Below are 20,769 nucleotides of genomic sequence, written 5' to 3' on the forward strand. Positions count from 1 at the left end.
TTTTTGTTTTTAACTTTATGGAGGACATCCAACAGGGGGGCAGGGGAGAAAAAGAACACTAGTTCTTAATGATGTTATTTACGACCGACCATGAATTTCATTAGACTGGCTAGGGTAGGGTAGGTTTTTTTAAAGAGCAATTCTTAGAACAAAAAGTTTCTTTCTGACCTGAAAGTATCACCACATGCTTGTCTGGCCTCACATCAACGACAATAATCAGGGTACCCAAACTTAGCAGCTTAACTGTGCTTCTTTGAATGGAAAGTTCCTTTTAGCCATGGGACAGACAGACCTTTCAACTACTAGGACCAGAAGATCTCATAGACAGAAAAGAAGGATGCTATCAAATTACCTGTCCCTAACATCTCACACCATTTGAGAGTCACCCACCTCTCCGAGGACCATTTTCAGGAGACTGTATGGAAAAGATAGAATTATCTGTCAGTGACTGTCTGTTCATTCCTCTCCAATAACAGGAACATCCTGTGGGCAGATAAAAAGGCAGTATTTGCCTGAAAAGGCTCAACAGAAGCAGGTTGAAATACTCAACATACACTTTAGCCAAGGGCCAAAATCCTGTTGTTTAGGAGTGTGGAAGGCAAATGGTTTAATCTTCTGTGGCTTTTTTAAACATTTATTTATTTATTTATTTATTTATTTATTCATTCATTGATTTGATTTGATTTGATTTATACCCCACCCATCTAGCCTAAAAGACCACTCTAGGAGGCTTCTAGTTGGCAATTATTGTGTCCCCACTGGGATTCTCCAATACCCCAGTGGGTATGCGTGCCCTCCCCCAAAGGATCTCAGCAGTGATCAATTAATAGTGGGCAAGAAGCAATCCCCTTCATGGATTGCTGCCTTGTTGTGACAAAGGGGCTTGAGTAACTCAGAGAAGCTATGGGCTATGCCATGCAGCGACCCCCAAGATGGACAGGTCATAGTGGAGAGTTCCGACTAAACGCGATCCACCTGGAGCAAGAACTGGCAAGCCACTCCAGTATCTTTGCTAAGAAAACTCCATGGACAGAAACAAAAGGCTAAAAGATATGACGCTGGAAGATAAGTCCCTCAGGTCAGAAAGAGTCCGACATGCTACTGAGGAAGAGCGGAGGACAAGTATGAGTAGCTCCAGAGCTAATAAAGTGGTTGGGCCAAAGCTGAAAGGATGGAGGGAGTGACAGATTTTACTTTCCTGGGCTCCATGATCACTGCAGATGGTCACAGCAGGCACAAAAGATTGCAGCTTCTTGGGAGGAAAGCAATGACAAACCTAGACAGCATCTTAAAAAGCAGAGACATCACCTTGCCGACAAAAGTCCGAATAGTCAAAGCTATGGTTTTTCCTGTAGTGATGTACAGAAGTGAGAGCTGGACCGTAAAGAAAGCTGACCACCAAAGAATTCATGCTTTTGAATTGTGATGCTGGAGGAGACTCTTTAGAGTCCCCTGGACTGCAAAGAGAACAAACCTATCCATTCTGAAGGAAATCAACCCTGAATGCTCATTGGAAAGACAGATCCTGAAGCTGAGGTTCCAATACTTTGGCCATCTCATGAGAAGAGAAGACTCCAGAACTTTTTGAATGAACAACCAAGCATGTTTGTAGTTTTCAGCTCAGTGTTATTCCACAATCTACCCAGATCTCAATGAACATAACAGAATAATAATCTGTATTGACTGCTCTTTTGGATGATGCTGATTTATGTGCGTTCTTTCCAATCTAGGTTTAGGCCTGGCTTGGGAACAAAAAACAGCCTTGGTCACCTATGGTAGAACGTAGAAATGGAAATTCAATCCTGTCAATTCTGCTGGACAGTGGTATATGATTCCGTTGGTTATTAAGTCTTTAGATGTGTTTGGCTTTTGAGGCTTGGAAGCACAAATTCCAGTGGTTCTACTCCAGAAAGTCCTGCTGGAAGCTATTGTTCAGTCCATGGTCACTGACTAAGGAGATTTTATGGGCTTCCCATGTGGCCCTCCATATTTTTTAAACAAACACATGAAACCACCTAGAATGCTGGGGTTTAGTCTCATTATGCCAACACTCAGATCTATTACTATTTTTCAGAGCAGGAAATGTGGGTCTGCATACGTTAAATCCCAGTTCTATTCTCCCAATATATCTAGGTAGGTTTAGGAAAGAAACATGCCTAGAACCCTTGTTGATGCTGACCATACCATGCCAGATGAGCAAGAGAATGACAGTCAACTCCCTAAGGTCCTCATTTTTTATTTGAAAGTAGCAATTTGAGTTTATTCATAAAATATAATCTGAGTCTTTAAAAAAATCCCATCTCCATCTGTCTTAAATATATTTTGTGGCTAAAGGTGATTCATCAGGTATACCCATGCCACAATAACATTTTTTTAAGTCTGGTAAGCAAAGTAAAGTATTAAGCTGTATGGCAAAAGTGGACTCCTTGATTTAGTTATGTATGCATATGATTGCAACCTCAAAGCTGGCATTTATTTATTTAATTATTTAATTATTTAATTTATATGCCGCCCACTCTACCCAAAGGTCTCTGGGCGGCTTACAACAATTAAAATTCAATACAATAAAATATAAAATGATTAAGATACAATTAAAATACGATTAAAATACAATTAAAATTGCCACCATCAAGACCCATAGTTAATGTTATTTCAATTAAAAGCCTTCTGGAACAGGAAGGTTTTGACCTGGCGCCGAAATATCATCAGTGTCGGCGCCAGACGAATTTCAGTCGGGAGGGTGTTCCATAATCTGGGGGCAGCTGCCGAGAAGGCCCTTTGTCTACAAGCCATCCCTCTTACCTCCTTGAGGGATGGCTCTTTCAAAAGGGCCCCTGGCTAGATCTTAACTGCCGGGTAGGCTCATGTGGAAGGAGGCGGTCCTTCAAGTTGATAGTCAAGTTGTCATACTCTGTTTTTTCCTACAGAGTTGATGTTAATGATATGAGGACTTCAAATTTTCCACAGAATCACTATACCATGTGGCATTAAGTACCTGACAGAAGCTGTAGACTCACAATTAGGCAATTCTTCAGAATGGCAAAGAAAATCAACAGCAAAATTTGTACTTTCAGCATAGTTTTATTCAAAACATACCTAGGCAGCATGTTGTTTAGCTCCTGAATGTACGTTACAGCAGGATATTGTAAAACAAGGAAATAAACTACCAATACAGACTGCAATTTACATTCCTAAGGCATTTAGGTTTTTAAAAGATGCATCTTCCAGGACCAGGCAACATGACTGGATGAGTGCATTAGTAAAAATGCCCATCAAGATGGGGCATCTAGTCTGAAACTATACAATTATGTGTTTTAATCCCCCCTCCCAATTTCCCCCCCCAGGCATGTTTGCATTAGTCTCTCAACATATTGTACCAAAGCAAAACCAAAGACAGAAATCCTAAACTTTATTGAAAATGTTAAAGTTGTTCACAGAACAGCAGTAGTAATCTACTCTTCAAGAGTTTGCAAACTATTACAAGGCTAATGAAAGGTGCCACACAAAGCCAGAGATCTGCCTGGAGATGCTTTGTCCTACACAAGGAGGCTTGAGTAAGAGGAAACACTTGTCTGAAAAAGGCACAGTTGAAACAGGTTCAAATGCTCAGCTTACAACAGGTATCGCCCACAACACACCAAGTGTTTCTGGGAACTTTTTGTTAATGTAACACAGTTGCTCATGGAAAATATTTTCTTTTTCTTTCCTTTTTTTTTTTTTAAAAAAAATGCTTCTGTTGATTTGTCTTGGCAACTCCCATATATCAATGGTGGTAACAGTGTAACAGCTTTGTTCCCATCTGACAGAAAATAATGGCAGTTCTGCAAAGCAAATGTTAAACATGACCGTATGTATTTATTAGTTCCACAGTGTTTTGACAGATTACAAGGGCTGCAATTTAAAGGATGCTGACACGCTCACTGAGGGCTTTCAACTCTGCTTCTTCTGGCTCAGGATTTTCACTGCGGTTCACGCTTGGACTGATAAGGTGTGCTGGATACTGCAAACCATTTTCTCCTGCATACTGTTCCCACCGCGAATCATCGCTTTCGTGGGTGATGTAACGTTCTCCTATTTTACATTCCAGCTCTCGCAAATCTAGCCAGGTTTGGTAATCCTGTCAGGAGGAAAAAAATAATCCATTGCACTGACATTTGAAAACTGTGAACGTTTGAGACAATATGGCAAATACCCATATTTCTATTTTCCAAAGATAGCATACATGCTATTTTTCAAAGCTAAGGGTTTCTACAAATTTTTGCCTAACAGCTCATACAAGTGATATTTGAAAATACATCAAGACACTTATTTTTACAAGAAAATACCGCCAAACAGCTGTAGAACTAGATTTGAATTTCACGTTCTCTCCTTCAAATGCCTTATTTGTTTACTCAAAATATATTTGCCATACCATTCCTTTTAAAAGCCTCAAAGACTGATGATGGGCTGAGTTAAAATAATAAATTAGTAAAATGCAAGACACCCTAATAGAATAAAGAGGAACAGCAATTAAAAACAAGTTTAGAATACAATAGAACCAAAAACAAATGGTCTGTAGATACTAAAGCTTATTCAACAAGGACATAAATAAATACCTTACAGATCAGAAATGAAACTTAACCATTGTTAATAACTACCATTGTCATCATCTTAAAAGTTCCTCTAATTCAGTGGTTCCCAACCTTGGGTTACCCAAGTATTCCTGGACTCTAACTCTCAGAAGCCTTCACAATTGGCTGTTCTGGCTGGGCTTTCAGAGAGTTGCAATCCAAGAACACCTGGGTTACCCAAGGTCGAGAACTATTGCTCTAAACTTAAGAGTGAAAGAACCAGTCAAGACCTCTGTAGGAACGGAGCTCCACAATTTTAATTCAGTGTAACAAAGGAATACTTCCTTTCTGAGTGAACTCTTGCCATTCTACAGGTTGCCTCCATGCTAGTACAAAACCAAGCATCCTGGAACCCCCTTGAAATTGTGAGAAGCTTCCTTATGTAGACCATTAGTCCAACTAGCTTGGTATAATGTACCTTTGGCCATCAGGATCTTTCTAGGATTTCCAGTAGGAGTTCATCTCAGCCTATCTGGAGGATGCTGGGATTTGACCCTTCTGCATGCAAAGCACATGCACACTAATGTGCTACGGACTCTACTACCATGACGATGCTCATTAACAGATGTATGCCATAAGGACATTCAAATATACACCTGGCTTCTGGGAGCCCATCATATGGGCCTACTTTTCAGCAGCTCCGACATAAGGACTGTACCATATAAACTTAGCTTATTGTTGTACACATCATTCTACTTACATTTGGAGTGGCAGTTATAAAAAATATTGCTTGCAGTTGATATCTAACTAGAAATACACTGAAGGTGAAAGGTATTAAATTTACACCATTACCTGTAGCCATGGGTGGCTTAATGTCTTATCCACACTGTACCGCTTTCTCATTTTCACTTGCAACAAATTATTTATGAGATCAATAGCTAGGAAAAAAAAACACTAATTTCAGAAGACATCACTCTCAAATACCTGTTTGAATACCATACAGTAACAGGACAGATACAATAACAAAAATGAAGCTGCATGATAGAATTGAATTAATCAGTTGACATAACTTGTATTTTTTAGAATTTTCATTAAGTTACTAGCCACACCTATGTGCACATTCTCTCTCTCACTCTCTTTTTCTCATTCCCTTTAAAACAAAATCTAATATACTCAACATCTAATAACGTAAAGGTCATGCTCCTTGTTCTGTAATATCTCGTATGCAGCTGCAATTCTGCTTTTCACTGGTCATTCCCCGCTATGTGAGAAGCTGCTTTTAGTTGGATTAAAACAAATTTTTAAATTAGAATTTGTCAATTGATAGTAAACAGTTTAGAAAGCAGGAATAAGAAAAGATATATATTTTAAAACCTCATCTGGGATAGAATTGATTTATGAAGGTTTGTGGGTTTTTTTTGGAAAAAATCATCCACAAACAAATAGTTTAGAAAACAAAGATTTTATAATGAAAGACAAAGAGAGCTGAGTTTGAGGTCATGGCATGCAACATATACTTGTTTGGCTTAGCCACAATAGGTAAAGGTAAAGGTTCCCCTTGACAATTTTTGTCCAGTCGTGTCCGACTCTAGGGGGCGGCGCTCATCCCGCTCTTCAAGCCATAGAGCCAGCGTTTGTCCGAAAACAATCTTTCCATGATCACATGGCCAGTGTGATTTAGACACGGAACGCTGTTTACCTTCCCACCGAGATGGTACCTATTTATCTACTCGCATTTGCATGCTTTCGAACCGCTAGGTTGGCGGGAGCTGGGACAGGCGACGGGAGCTCACTCCGTCGCGTGGATTCGATCTTATGACTGCTTGGTCTTCTGACTCTGCAGCACAGGCTTCTGCGGTTTAGCTCACAGCGCCACCACGTCCCTTTTTAGCCACAATACAAAATGAAATATAGTTGTTTTCATTGCTAACTAGATTTGTGCTCTAGATTTCCCCACCTTTCTCTTTCCAGTTTGTACTAAAGCTGAGCGTGTGTGTGGATGAATTTTTGTGTTTCTCTTCTATGAGCTTCGAGTGTTCAGGTCACAATTAATGTGCTTGTCTTTTCTTTTCTTTCTCTGTTGCTCTGTCTTCTTTTTTGTGGTGATGCAAATTTCACTGCCTGCTGGCCTTTGAACCATGACCAGAAGGGTACCTGTAGACAGAACTAAAAACCTATGTTTCACTGACTGTATCAAGCCAGCCTTCTCAAGCCTTCTTGGTCCATTCACTCCACTGGAGCAACTTGGATGGATACAGCCATCAACTAGGAGGGTTCTTTTGTGTGTCTCTGACTCCAACCATAACCAACTAGTGTCCTTCTCAACATCTACCTATCTGCTTCCTTCCTGCTCTGTTCTGACTATATCCTGATATTGCTTTGTAATGTCAGGGCCAGAACTGTGTCCTGCTTACCTAAAGGAAGCCTCCTGTATGTTTCTCATGCTCACCTCAACCAGTCCAGTTTCACAGTATCTTACTTGCCTCCAAGCATCTACCTCCTACTACTTTACCAGGCCTTAGTGACAGAGTCTAGACAGAGTGCTAGTCTTTTTTGCTCCTTTAGGAAGTCAGTGCCCTGGCACCTCAGCCTGGCATGGTAACACTCACATAGCTTTCTTCAGTCATTTGTCATCCAAAGTTTCACCTGGCCTTGCGGCAACAGCTTTATCAACCTTGCTTGTCCCTTTGGGAAAAACTGTCTGGATGTTCCTAACAAAAGGCTTCTGTGGGTTCTCTCTACAATGGCCTTTGATGTTGCATGCTCAAAGTTCCTGCTAAGCACTATGCAAGAACTTAGGAGATGGTGGGATGATTACAGACAGACTGCTATGGAAATGGAAAGTGTACTTTGGAAATGTTGACGAGGCAATTCCTAACTGAGAGTTCTTTTGGGTGATGAGCTATAAGCTTCAGTTGCTCTCATATTTGAATGTTTTGTATAATTAAAAATCCCTTCTAGTTGTGCACTTCTGACTTCTCGAAACTTGCTGGCAATGGAGGAAGCATAATTGACACACCAATATGGCAAGTCCTTGTATTTTGTAATGTTGATGAACCTGTTCCTTCACCAACATCTCTCTGATCATTCCTTGTCTGCACTGCTGGGATCCTCTCCCAAATCAAAGTGTCTTTTCTATGGTAGTGACCCAGATAGCCTTTTATTTCTAGGGCACTATCCACCTGGCTAATGCTGCTGCCTCTGATCTACAGAACTGTGGCTGTCGTGCAGGTCTTGTATGTGACAGCATCCTTCAGTCCGCTGCAGACTCTGAATTGATCAGCCTATCCGTGTGTTGCACAACACAATTTTGAAGTGCAATGAACTGTGGGTTTACCCTCTTCCTCCATTCTTGAGAATGAAGGCCAATCATCTTATAGTTGGTGGATATTACATGTGCAAGTCTAGTCCAGGCTAGTCTTTTCCCTTATCATCACTTTGATTGCAGCCTCCTCTGCCTCCCACAAGTCTTTTAGATTTTGTGTTGGCAAAATTTTCAGCCTATTAATGCATTGCACAAGACAAATTCTTTGGCTCTCGTCTCCATGCATCCTTCCTTAACTTCTCTACCAAAGACTGACATGCCTGTCAGAGGCCCATGTGGGTGAGGGCTAGTGAAAGATGACCTTTCACAAGAAAACTGTGCACCACTCCACCTCTTAGCTGGTGCCCAAGCAGAAGGTCCACTGTAATTGGCCACATTAATGTGATATCCACCAACTACAAGATGAACTAGACAGTCGTCAGCTAAGTGGAGAAAACAGAGAAGAACCTGACATGTTCTTTCTATTGGCTTTATAGTAATCTCCTGGGCATGTACCTGCTGGTGACATGGTGGGAGCAAGACGGTCCTGCATACACCCCTTTGTCCTCTGATAGGTGGCTGTTCTAATGGGAAGAGAACATCATGCTCAAAAAAAGGAGAATGCCTAGAGCAGCCTTCTTGATCATCCCACAATGGTGTGAAAGCTACCTCATCAAGCTTACCTGCATCTTCTTCCTTGGGACTCAAGGATAAGGTGCATTTATTTAAGTGTGGGGTGTTTGTTTTTCAATTACAATTTTTTTCCAGTCTGGCCAAGTCTACACCATACACTTCCCCCTTTTCCAAGCAGTTTCCAAGGTTATGAACTGGATCCAAATGTGTGTTACTGCACATCACTATCCAGGTCTTGAGAGATGTCACTCACCAGCCATAATGAAGCTTTTGGTCTCTGCCAACCATATGAGGCTACATCTCCATCTTCTGCTTGAAAAATCTCTGTGAATTCTACCTGGATTTGTATTGGTGGAAAAGCCAACCTCTCAGAAGGAAACCTCCTGATACCTGTGAGTTCTGTCCAGCGGATTTCTGCCAATGAGCTTCCCTGGGGTGGTCTCTCCTATCAGGAAAACTACTGAAACTGAAGGGTTGGCTGGTGGGCTGCAGCTGGAGAGACTAATACCTTCACACACATACCTTAGGGCATACTAAAATATGCAAAGGGCATTCAAGAATGGAAACAGGTGTGCTCCTCTGTCACAGTTTAATGCTTCTACCTATTTGTTCAATCTGACTTTTATTTCTTTTGCTCATCTCTTATTCTAGCTTCTAAATACATGTGAGGCTGCTTGGTGTTACAGATGGGCAGATTTGTGGTTTTTGGCTACAGCTCCCAAATTTCATGGGACGTGGTGGCGCTGCGGGCTAAACCACAGAAACCTCTGTGCTGCACGACTGACTAAAAAAGTCAAGGGGAACCTTTACCTTTACCTTACCCAAATTTCAACAGGCAGCATGGCCATACATTTATCTATTAAAGCACGACTAAGTGCTACGTACTAAGGGACATGGTGGCGCTGTGGGTTAAACCGCAGAAACCTCTGTGCTGCAAGGCCAGAAGACCAGCCATCATAAGATCAAATCCATGCAACGGAGTGAGCTCCCATCACTTGTCCCAACTCCTGCCAACATAGCAGTTCCAAAGCATGTAAAAATGTGAGTAGATAAATAGGTACCACCACAGTGGGAAGGTAACGGCGTTCCGTGTCTAGTCGCGCTGGCCACGTGACAACGGAAACTGTCTTTGGACAAATGTCGGCTCTATGGCTTGGAAACGAGGATGAGCACCATGCCCTAGAGTTGGACAAGACTGGACTAAATGTCAAGGGGAACCTTTACCTTTACCTAATTGTTACCTAAAGCCATATATTTATAGCCCCTGAAATTCTCATAAACTGGGTTCACATTTTTAGATTGGTTAATGACAATTTAGTGATCAGCTCAGTGGATGAATCAGCAGCTGATTTCGGAATGGCAACTTGTATTGCTTTTGAGCAATTAGCCCCTTATGTTTGACAGGAGAGAGCTATTTGTCCTGCTTGCCCTTGTCTGACTCAGGAAATGAGTAGTATTCTCTTTGTCCAGGCTTCGGGTATTTTCCCACTTGGCGCCAAAGCTATGTCATTCTCTCCCCCAGGACCTTTATATAGAACCAGAGTTGTACAAATTTACATGAGATCTGAAGCCCTATTTGTTCAACTAGAAGTCGCAGGTGTCAGGTGTAGGAGAGGTGAGCGACCAGTGTATTTTTCATTGGAGTTTTAAACTGGTTTGTTAGTAGCTGGCTTAGATAATATTAATGTGGTTAAATGCTATGTTGCATGTTTGTACAGTACATTAATTGATTTTATTGGAATGCACTCTGGTGCAAAGTACAATATAAATTATGAGGAAGAGGACGTGGATGGGGTAGAATAGTCTTGAGCAGAATATTGCTTTTCAATATAATGAGAACAGGCCAAAGCCTTGACACCAGCATGCAGTTCCTTCTATTGACAATCAGACGTCCTCCACATTATAATGAGAAATATTGCCATACATTAGAGAGGTGAAACAGAAGCTCTGGCTTTGAAATGCAAGGCAGCAATCAAATGAATTGACCTCAGTGTGCATTTTTCACATGTTCCCTCTCTGGCAATAATTTATTTTCCACCTGCTACCACCACAATTAGTCGCATCATTACTTTTCTCTAAATAGCAAAGAAGCAGGGATATTCCAAGATCATAAAAATAATCATCTTGATGAGGAGACATATGCATGTCTACATATATAGCAGAGCTCCATGTAGAATTAGGTATAACTTTTACTGACGGCAGCTGCAGAACAAGAAATGAAGTAAATTTTGGTGTTTTGATGTACTCGTGTCTCCGGTACACATTAGCTTCCTTAAAGATGAAGTTAGCTGCTATGTCTATTTTTTCTTAATTTTTAAAAAATATCTGTGTGCATCCAATTTTATTTGGAAGCCTACCGTGCATTGAAATAGAGGAAATGTTTAATCCCTCCATTTTCCAACCTATTTTCCTAAAAATAGCAGATGTATTTGCATGTGTGCATATAGAAACATGTGCTCACATGAAACAAATGAATTGCTATAACCCCCCCCCCCCACTAAAAATTGCAGCTGCACCCAAGAGGAGGAATAATTTTCAGTAAAACCAAGTTGAGGAAGGAAGGATTAAATTTGGGATGTTCCCAAAACTGTTTTAAAAATAAGAAGAAGAAAAATTAGCTGTTAGCTATCTCATTACTGTGGAGTACAGTGGAGTCCTCAGGTATTCTTTGGAAAAACATTAGCTAGAAAACTCTAAACTATGGTCCCCTCCAAGCATCACAATACTCCTATACCTATTACTTTAGTGCTGGAAGAGAGGGTTAATGTGTGAAAATGCACACGTGCACTTCATGGTTGGATTCCACTCCTGGCCAACTTCTTTGGGGTAGCGGCAGCTATAGCTTTTTATATATCCTGTACACTTCTCCCTTTAACAATGCCGGGGTTAGGAGCATCAGAGCCCTGTTTAGAGTTCAAACTATGTATAATTCTTATGTCCACCAAATGTAAATACAAAGCATGAACAGCTGACTGACACACATACCACTCCCCTCACCCGTGTCAGCCTCCCACATGCCCAGCACTCTCCTTGGCCACTACGTAGAGCTGCCATGACAGGAGAGAAGGCCAGTTGGGCCACAGCCATCAAACCATACACCATTGCACTGCCAACAAAAGGGGTGTCTGGTAAGCCCAAGACCCATCTTTCTCAGGCCATTTCCTGGAAACAAATAGCAGCGCAGTGTTTATTGAATATTTATTTTATTTATTTAAATATTTGTTTAAAAATATTTAAACAACTGTATATAACCAAAGCCATGCTGATCAGGTCCATAGAATTCAAGGGTAAAGTGTATACTTAAGAATGCCTCTGACCAGAACTACTATGGCAAGAACAACCTATTGCCAAAATCCTGCTGAGAAGAGAAACTATGTAAGTAATCGTCTTCTTTTACCAGGATGTCCATCGCACAGCTGGTTCCATACTTACCATGTAAGAAGACACTCTGGCACATCTGGGGAGAGGGGACTGCTTGCACAATTCCTCTTCCCCATGCAGTTTCTCCGAACAGGATTTTGATCTATGAAATTGGGTTTCTTAAATTTTTTTTCATCCAGAGTTCAAAGGAAATTGGCTAAGAAAGCAGCAATTTCGCTATTCTCCATGATGATAAACCCAATTGACACAAAAACTGTAGGGTTTGCATGACAAATATAATAAGATAAGCATGTACAATAATGGCATAAGAAAGACTGGACATAAATATTACCCCCATTATGTTCCTTCTAAAAATTAAACATCAGGCATCACTTATTGTCATTTGCAGGGGCAGTCCAGGAGTACTGACAGGCTGGACATATCTTTAGTTCCAGCCCTATTCTTTGGCTTCTAGCTTATGACAGGGTGTTGCTTTTATCTTGTTTCCTGGTTTAAAATCTGATTTTATCATTTTAATTGGGTTTGGTTTTTTGGACAGTCAGTACAGAAAGACAGGGTATTATGTCCATCCATCCAAGTGCATGCACTCTCTCTCTCTCTCTCTCTCTCTCTCTCTCTCTCTCTCTCTCACACACACACACACACACACACACACACCCCTACAGTATATAAATCACAAACTGTTAAATGGCTGGGTGTGTGTGTGTGTGTGTGTTTGTGTTTGTGTGAGGGAGGGAGAGTGGGAAAGAGAGGGGGGAGAGCCAGAGCTTGATTGAGATTTTGGTTTTTCTTATATGTGTGTGTGTATATTTCTTATATGTGTGTGTATATATAAGAATTTTATGAAGTAATACCTTCATGAGAGATTTCCTTCCATGGATTGGGCGGGTACATGAAAGCAGCATTCTGGATTTGATCGTGAATGTCCTCATCTTCGTTGAAAGGAAATGTACCACTAAGGCTGACATAGATAATAACTCCCACAGACCACATATCCAGTGATCTATTGTACCCTTTGTTTCTCAGAACTTCAGGAGCAAGATAGGCTGGTGTACCCACAACTGAACGTCTGAATGATTTCTCTCCAATGATCCGGGCAAAACCAAAATCACAAAGTTTCACCTGTTTGGTACAAAAGTTGATGACACAAGCCCATTATAAACAAAATGTGAATATATGTATGTAAATAAAATATACGTGTGTGTGTGTGTCTAAAAATACTGTGATGTACCCATATTATACCTACATATATGAACAACTGATTAGCATATTGAAATGTAAATAGAAACTGCATATCATTTTTGGTGTTACCAATGTGTACAATTTTTATAATCAATATATGTATACAGCATGATCCTTTATATAGTAGACTTTCCACTTTAAATTTGATTCCTATCCCACCTTCTTCCCCATGTTGTGACTCTTGGTGACGAACACAAAATACTTAAAATTTACAAATAATTAAAATTTACTAATTAAAAATCTAAAACTGTAACATACATAAATTAATAACACCATTTAATAACTGTAAAAGCCCACTAAACCTCTCTACCTCAATTGCCTGCTGAGGGCCTGAACACCTCTCTGAAGAGGTAGGACTTCAGTTGTCCAAAGAAGAGGAGGTAAAGAGGGTCAACTCACTCCCAATACAGTGAGTTCCGTAATATGGGAGTAGCCACAGAAAATGCCCCCTCTCAAGTTGTAGCATTCACAACTTGTTATGCAAAATAAGTCATGCATTATTCATGTTCTGTGCTGATATGCTTGAGAGGTGGGGGTCACCAGAGATGTTAAAAAGGTGCAGCATGAGAGGAGAAGAGTGAGTAGAGTTCAGGCAGAGTTAGAGAGAGAGAGAGAGAGAGAGAGAGAGTTGGGAGATCTGAGGTCTGATTAGTTTTAGGAGTGAATAGTAACTTGTGAGATTTAAATAGAAGACTGATGCTTGATGAACCTGAAGTAAATACTTATGAATTATTAAAGAAACATCTCTAATTAATAAACCTGTTTTAAGAAAAAGTGAAAACTGAATGGACCTTCATCTTTCCTAAGTAAAATACGTTGATTTAGTGATCAACTGGTGGCAGCGTGGGAAAAGGTGTTTCGTTTGCCTTCATGTGCTCTGTGTTTGGAAGACAAACAGGGGCCACGAGGGGCAAACATCACACAAGTCTTCACCAGCCATGCTTGTGAGAGGTGGGACCAAGTGAAGGCACTCCCCTGACAATCTTAAGACCTCTTTAATACATAGGGACATTATCTTTTAGATAGACTCGACCTGAGTTATAAAGGACTTTAAAGGTCATGACTAGCACTTTGAGCAGGACCCAGAAACAAACTGCCAGCCAATTAAGCTGTTGTAATGTGAGGGTGGGTGGGATGCTGGTAACTGGCCCCAGTCTGTCTGCAGCAGTTTGTACCAGCTGACATCACCAAACCATCTTCACAGGCAGCCGGACATAGAACACACTGCAGCAATCAAAATGAGAGGTAACCAGGACAGGGGCCACTATGGTTCATCAGGCATCTCAAGGAATAGGCATAAATGGTATGCTAGTTTTAAGTGTGCAGATGCACTCTTTACCACTGCTGAAACCTAAGCGTGCAGGCACAAAGAGAAATCCAGAAGTATACCCAGGCTGCACACCTGAGTTTTCAGGGGGTAAAGAAACCTACTTAGCAGAGGTTCATTCCCTAATGCATCTGCTCTCTATATTTACATGTTCTAAACACATATTCTGCAATGTTCTTCCACAAGGTCCTTTCTGCTATTCATTCAAGCTACATGATTATAATTAATGTAGCACCATCAGTGTAACCAGCATCTTACAATGTATGCAAAATGAACAGATTTCTCCTCTTTAGAATTTGGGAACAGAATGGGGGAGAAGGAAGGTATATAAATAAATGTGTTTAAAAGATACAAGTAAACCAAAGCACAACAGTTACATCATGTTTCCCCAATAAGATGGGCATGGCTTCTTCACAAGTTTGGAATATCAATGACAGATGTACTAATCAGCTAACTTCACCTGATTTGAAAGACTATCTTGTCTCTTGCTTTAAAGCAAGCTGTCAGTGTTTTCACCCCTCTTTTTCAAAGCACAGCATCGTTCTCCTTAACATTCATTGTTAAAAAGCAAACCCTAAACCTAAGGTGGAATCTGTGTGTGCACATGCATGTGTGTGTATATGTATGTGTAGACAAGGGAGTAGAGAAGATTCTCTGCTTTTTAAAAAGAAATCCAGAGATCTGAAACTTGAAAAGTTACTGAAAATATGGACTAAATAGGCTGGCCATAGTTTGGAAGAGGAACTTTTCCAGACTGCAGCTTCTGGAAAGTTACAGGCAGCATACTGAGTGGCTATGCCGACTGGGAGACTCTCAGAGCTGTAGTTTAAAAATGTAACTTCACCTAAGTTCTGGGTATAGCCACGGTAGTTGAGGGAGTTACTTGCTGACCCACAGAAAATCTATTTCTCTAATCTACCAACTGGTAACACAAGGGATTTAATGTGTGGCCTGCCATGTTGTACACTGTTTAAAAGATGTCATATATTTGCTTATTACAGTAGTACCTTGGTTTACAAAATTAATGTGTTCTACAGGACATTATGTAAAGATAAACATTTGTAAACAGGAATGCAGATTGCCATAGGAACGGGGGCAGCACTATAAACCTCCAAGCACAATGCATCCTGGAGAAGCTTTCTTCATAAACCAAAACAAACAAACAAAATGTAAACTAAGGCATTATTTTCAATGGATTTTCATTAGTAAACCGAAAATAATGTTAACCGAGGCGCTTGTAAACCCAGGTACTACTGTACATTTTTTTTACTAGTGTATGAGAGAAAGGTGTGCTGCCAGGAAGGGAAATGGAATGCACGACATTCTTGAGGAAATAAGTATCTAAACCAGAGCTCAGCTTCAGACCTATTAAAGGAATATGTATTTCCATTGGAATATTTTCTTAAATACAAATGAAACCATGTTAAATATTGTGAAGAGATTTGGAAGGATCATGGTTTCTGCTGCTCTTCTAGAAAATCAGGCTTTGTAGTTCATGACTAGGATGTACTTATCAAAAGAAGGAGGAAAAAGTGCACAATAGTAATTGGAAGGTGGCAGACCCCTGCACTTTGTGAGAAATGCAATGTCAATGCTGTACTGAGCATGCTTCTTGGTATGCTATTAGGAGAATGGTTTCAGCTGAGTGAAGGGAAAGAGGAAGAACTTTTTTCTTCATGGAAGTTTGGAGAAACTTTACAACGCCTGACTGGTAGATACTTTGAAAGGGTCTGGAAAATGGGATTTGGGATATGAAAATGGGGAGAGAATTTCTTAGTTTAATCTAGTTATTTCTTAGAACACTCAGCTCATTGGCTGCTTTGCATAGAATCCACATGGATTCTATGCTCTGCAGCTATGCTGAAGGTAATGGCAGGATGTAAGTATTAGCATAGGTTAATTAGCTGTCTTATTTTCTTACGGGATTGGCCTGGAAATGTTCTTGCCTCAATGCTTTGATTGCTTTTTTTGCTCCATTGGCCTTTTAATACTTCTGTAACTGTTGAAGCTGTTTTGAAGTCTCGCTCTTTGATTTTTCACCAACTTTAATAAAATATAAAAGGTTTACACCTATTTAGTTTTTATGGATTAAGAGGGTTGGTGGCACTACAAACAGGCTCGTCTTGACTATCTACTGTATCAGGAGTCAGTCTGTTTTGTGGGAATTTTTTGCATTCCTGCCTTACAAGATTGGTGTAAGAGTCAAAGTGTGTAACCTTGCAAATTTTTGAGAACTGTTGGAAAGCACTGCTTAGCCAGACTAAACGTTTTGGGAGAGTACTAGGCAGGAAGATTTCCTATAGTCATCAAAACATTTGACCCTCTTGGATTTCACCTGCACCAGGACAATCAGGCTAGTCTGGCTGAGTGGCCTGTATAGGCCTCTCTGATCTGGGGTAATCTTGACAAATATTTGTCACAGTGAAAGGAAATGGAAGCTCTTCCTGTCACAAGCAATTTACATTTTCTTTATCTAATCTAGTATCTGAAATTATCTCCAGATTTACAAAGTAAAGACTGTATTTTTGCTCGTTGTTTTCTTCTGACAAAGTCTGTGAAGTCAGACAAGAGGGAAACAGCTCTAAAACCTAACTCTTCCACCTTTCCAGTGAATCTATGGGCTTTTCAGAGGGCAACTTGCTACCATCATGTTACCAGATACGTTTCACTGAATTATCTACAGAGCCCTCCTTTTCTACTACAGATTAGTATAAAGTGATCCCTCTGCATTTTCTCTGCTTACTTTTGTGAGATGTTTCCCAACCAAGACACTTGGTGAATTTTTTAAAAAATTATATACACACCTTTATGGTTAGTCTAAAAAGGAATACAAAGATATTATCACAGTATGCATCTTGAAGACAGTTTTGGTAACAATAATATGTTTTATTAGACAGCTGACTTTTGCCCAAACAAAGTGAATTTTAATTCTACTTGCCTGTGGGAAAGGATCAGCAGATGCCAGCAACACATTTTCTGGCTTCAGATCACAGTGAACAATGTTTTTAAAATGGAGATGTCTCAAGGCAACAAGGATCTATAAAGAAACAAATCTGCTATTATATAACCTTAAGAATTTGCTCCATCTTTATTTCTGTGGGCATGAAGCATAGCAAGCATAAGGAGGACAACATAATTCAAGTGATTTCAATGTGTTTATTTTATATCCCACTTCAAACTGTGAAAACATCACTAGAGGATATCAAATGAGAAGGACTTAATTCTAAAAGCCACACCTAAGTAGTGGCAATATCCTCTCGCTATTACTATTAATAACATTAAAATGTGTAGCATAGAAAAATAGCTCAATGGGTGCTCTCCTGTGTGTTAGGAAAAGGCATTCAAGCACATTCCAGCCCAATCTGGTGATGATCTTTTCAAGATTTGGAGCAGAGGTGACTCTGAGAAGCTGGTTTAGTGCCATGAATGGGTGGCAGAGAGCAAGGTCACTTGTACACCAGTCACCTGAGCTGGTACATGATGAGAGATACAAGTGGCAACTTGTTAATTGGCACCAATTTGATGCTGCCATTCACACACACAACTGCACTTATGCCGCCAGAATTAACCAATTAGCAGTGGTTACCTAACTGCTTACACACTCACCTAACTGACAGTAATCATTTTTGAAGGCTTTCCTCTTTCGGCACATGAATGAATGGCTGTAGATTAACACTAGTCATAACTCTGTTGCATGAAACTACAGCATGAACTGTTTTTTTTTTAGTGACAAAAATGTGTCTATTTCACCAAAAAAAGAACAGTAGAAATCAACTTACAAAGCAGAAACTGCATTAGAAATGCATACTCCAGTCATGCTGGACTGTGTTTGCTCTCCTTTCTCCCTCGCACCCCACCTAAATCTTGACTTTTGAACTATGTACACACGGTATAATTCAAGATATTATTATATAAACAGATAATAAGATCTAAACAGCACCTTAATGTTTTTCTGGATCCCTTGGAGGGATGTAGTTAAATACACACAATGTTGCAAATGAAGAAGGTTGAAGCCAAACTTTTTTGTTTAAATATGACTATTAGGCACCCTTACAGTTGGGAAGATATTACTATATATTATTACAATATTATTATTATATTCCCTTCTATTAGGTATAGAAGGGAATCTCATAAGTAAAGAAACAGAAGATATGATGGGCTTTTACCTGTGTAATTAAAAACTTGGTTATTCGCTCTGGTAACCTTCCTTTTTCACTTGACAAAATCATCTCCAACATATCTCCATGCAGCTTCTCCATAACAACAAAAACTCTTTCTGGTGTCTCAAACATACATTCGAGATTTACAACCCCTGGGTGATGCAGATTCTGTTATAAAAGATCAATATTATTTGAATGAATAATAGATCCAATGACAAAGCTCAAAGCTTCGGCAGCCATTCACTTGCTACTAGCAGAGGGCCCATTCGGTCAACCGCAATGAAAAAGAAATCTGTACAAATGTGCTCAGAGCCTGTAAAAAATGATCAACAATATTATTTTAAAGTTATATGCAGAAAAAAATATTTAGCTGTAAGAAACTTATTCTAAGAATAACAGAGTAAAGGGGCATTGTATTTTCCAGCTGCTTCCAACCTGCTTGGCTTCAGGAGCTAAATAGCATGTTTTGCAAAGTTAAAAGGTACTGTATTATTATTATTCAAAAATACCAGGCACAGTCAATCAAGATTATAAAAACATTGACTGGTGTTCTAAAACAGATACAAGTTATAACAAAAAAACCTAAATATCTGTTAAATATCGGCACAGTACGTATGCTGCTCCTAATATTGCCATTTTATGTAGCTCTGGTGGTGTGATTTCTGTGATCTACAACTGCTTATAATACTGGGTGAAATTTCTTGTTTTTGTTCCCAAAGCCCCGATGACTACGGGAACCACAGAAGTGTGTTTCATCTACAAGCAAGATGTTTCAGTTGCCAGATCTCTGTATTTCGTTAGTTTGTCCAGTTCTTTATTTTCCACTCTGGCATCCCTTGGTATTGCAATGTCAATGATCCAGACATTTCTTGGTTCTGTTACTACTGTGTCATGTTCAAAGTATCTATCAGTTTGGATCCGGAAATCCCACAAGATCTTGACTTTGTCATTTTCTGACACCTTCTCTACTTGATGTTCCCATGAGTTTTTGGAGGCTGGCAAGCTATATACCTTGCATAATGACCAGTTCACTAATTTTGCCTTTATTATTATTATTATTATTATTATTATTATTATTATTATTATTATTATTATTATTATTATTATTATTATTATTATTATTATTATTATTATTATTATTATTATTATTATTATTCAAAAACACCAGACACAGTCAATCAAAATTATAAAAACATTGACTGGTATTATATAACGGATACCAGTTTTAACCTATATATATATATATAAAGATCTTGTTCAGTGTATCTTTCCTCCAGAAACCCCACTTTCCTTATTTCTAATACTTTGCTTTCTTTCTTCCATATGTCTGACAAAGTGGATGTGTCCATGAAAGTTCATTTTAAAATATAATAGTTAGTCTTTAAGGTGCCACATGTTTTTTGTCTTGTTTAGATTTTGCCTGATATCTCTTCCCACTGTCACCTTACTTACTGCACTTCTCTCCAACCCTTCTCCCAGTGACAAGACATAGGGCAGTGGTGATGAGACTCAAGGCAGCAAGTATTCCATGGTCAATGAGCATGTTCAGTGGGGTTTTTTCTTTTCCCCCTTTGCTCTTTCGCCTTAAAAATCTTTTGTACTTTTGTAAACTTTGAAGCTCCATCTTGTTTGTGAACACTATTTTTCTGGATATGCAAGCACTAGCACTTAAAAATCAGTTTACTATTTGTACCCGTTACATAAAATTTAATGACTGCTACCCTCATACATTTCATGGTCCAAACAAAGATCACCTAAATCCAACGGTTGATCCCAAATAAAGAAGACCATTACATCAATGAGAACTTGATATATAAATTCTATTGATTTCATAGGACTACTCTGATTGAAACTCCCAACTGAATTTAGACTATTCTGTCTGTTCAGGGCCAAGCAAAAGGATTCTCTCATAGCCCTGATGAGCAATCAAAAGAATAATTTCATTAGATTATCCCAGAAGTGCATTTACTTATGCAGATCAGCAAGTTATTAACATTTGGGTTTCAACGCTCCTGTATTTAAAGCAAATTAGAAATTGTAAGAAAAGAAGTGATCATACAAGAACTTTATCTGGGGCTTCAGCATATAATTAGTTACACAAATTTCTACTGTTGAAACCTGTTCTCAGTAAGTTTTATTGCCCTGCTCTAAATTAAATACATACAGGATATA

At 39.5% G+C, this 20,769-nt stretch overlaps 1 protein-coding gene across 2 annotated transcripts in view; it reads right to left on the reverse strand.

Annotated features, from left to right (window-relative positions):
• Window positions 1-3,061: 3,061 nt before the first annotated feature.
• The window catches only part of PRKD1 (protein kinase D1), a 132,414-nt gene continuing 114,706 nt past the window's right edge, over window positions 3,062-20,769 (reverse strand). For both annotated transcript variants that reach the window (XM_072986321.2, XM_072986322.2), the window contains 5 exons: window positions 18,604-18,765; window positions 17,376-17,474; window positions 12,723-12,990; window positions 5,403-5,488; window positions 3,062-4,117 (listed from right to left, as the gene is read on the reverse strand). In XM_072986321.2, the coding sequence (XP_072842422.2) occupies window positions 3,899-4,117; window positions 5,403-5,488; window positions 12,723-12,990; window positions 17,376-17,474; window positions 18,604-18,765 (834 nt within the window). In that variant the 3' untranslated portion in view covers window positions 3,062-3,898. The remainder of the gene's footprint in view (window positions 4,118-5,402; window positions 5,489-12,722; window positions 12,991-17,375; window positions 17,475-18,603; window positions 18,766-20,769) is intronic.

This window comes from Pogona vitticeps, chromosome 1 (genome assembly GCF_051106095.1).
Source record: "Pogona vitticeps strain Pit_001003342236 chromosome 1, PviZW2.1, whole genome shotgun sequence".
NCBI lineage: Eukaryota > Metazoa > Chordata > Lepidosauria > Squamata > Agamidae > Pogona > Pogona vitticeps.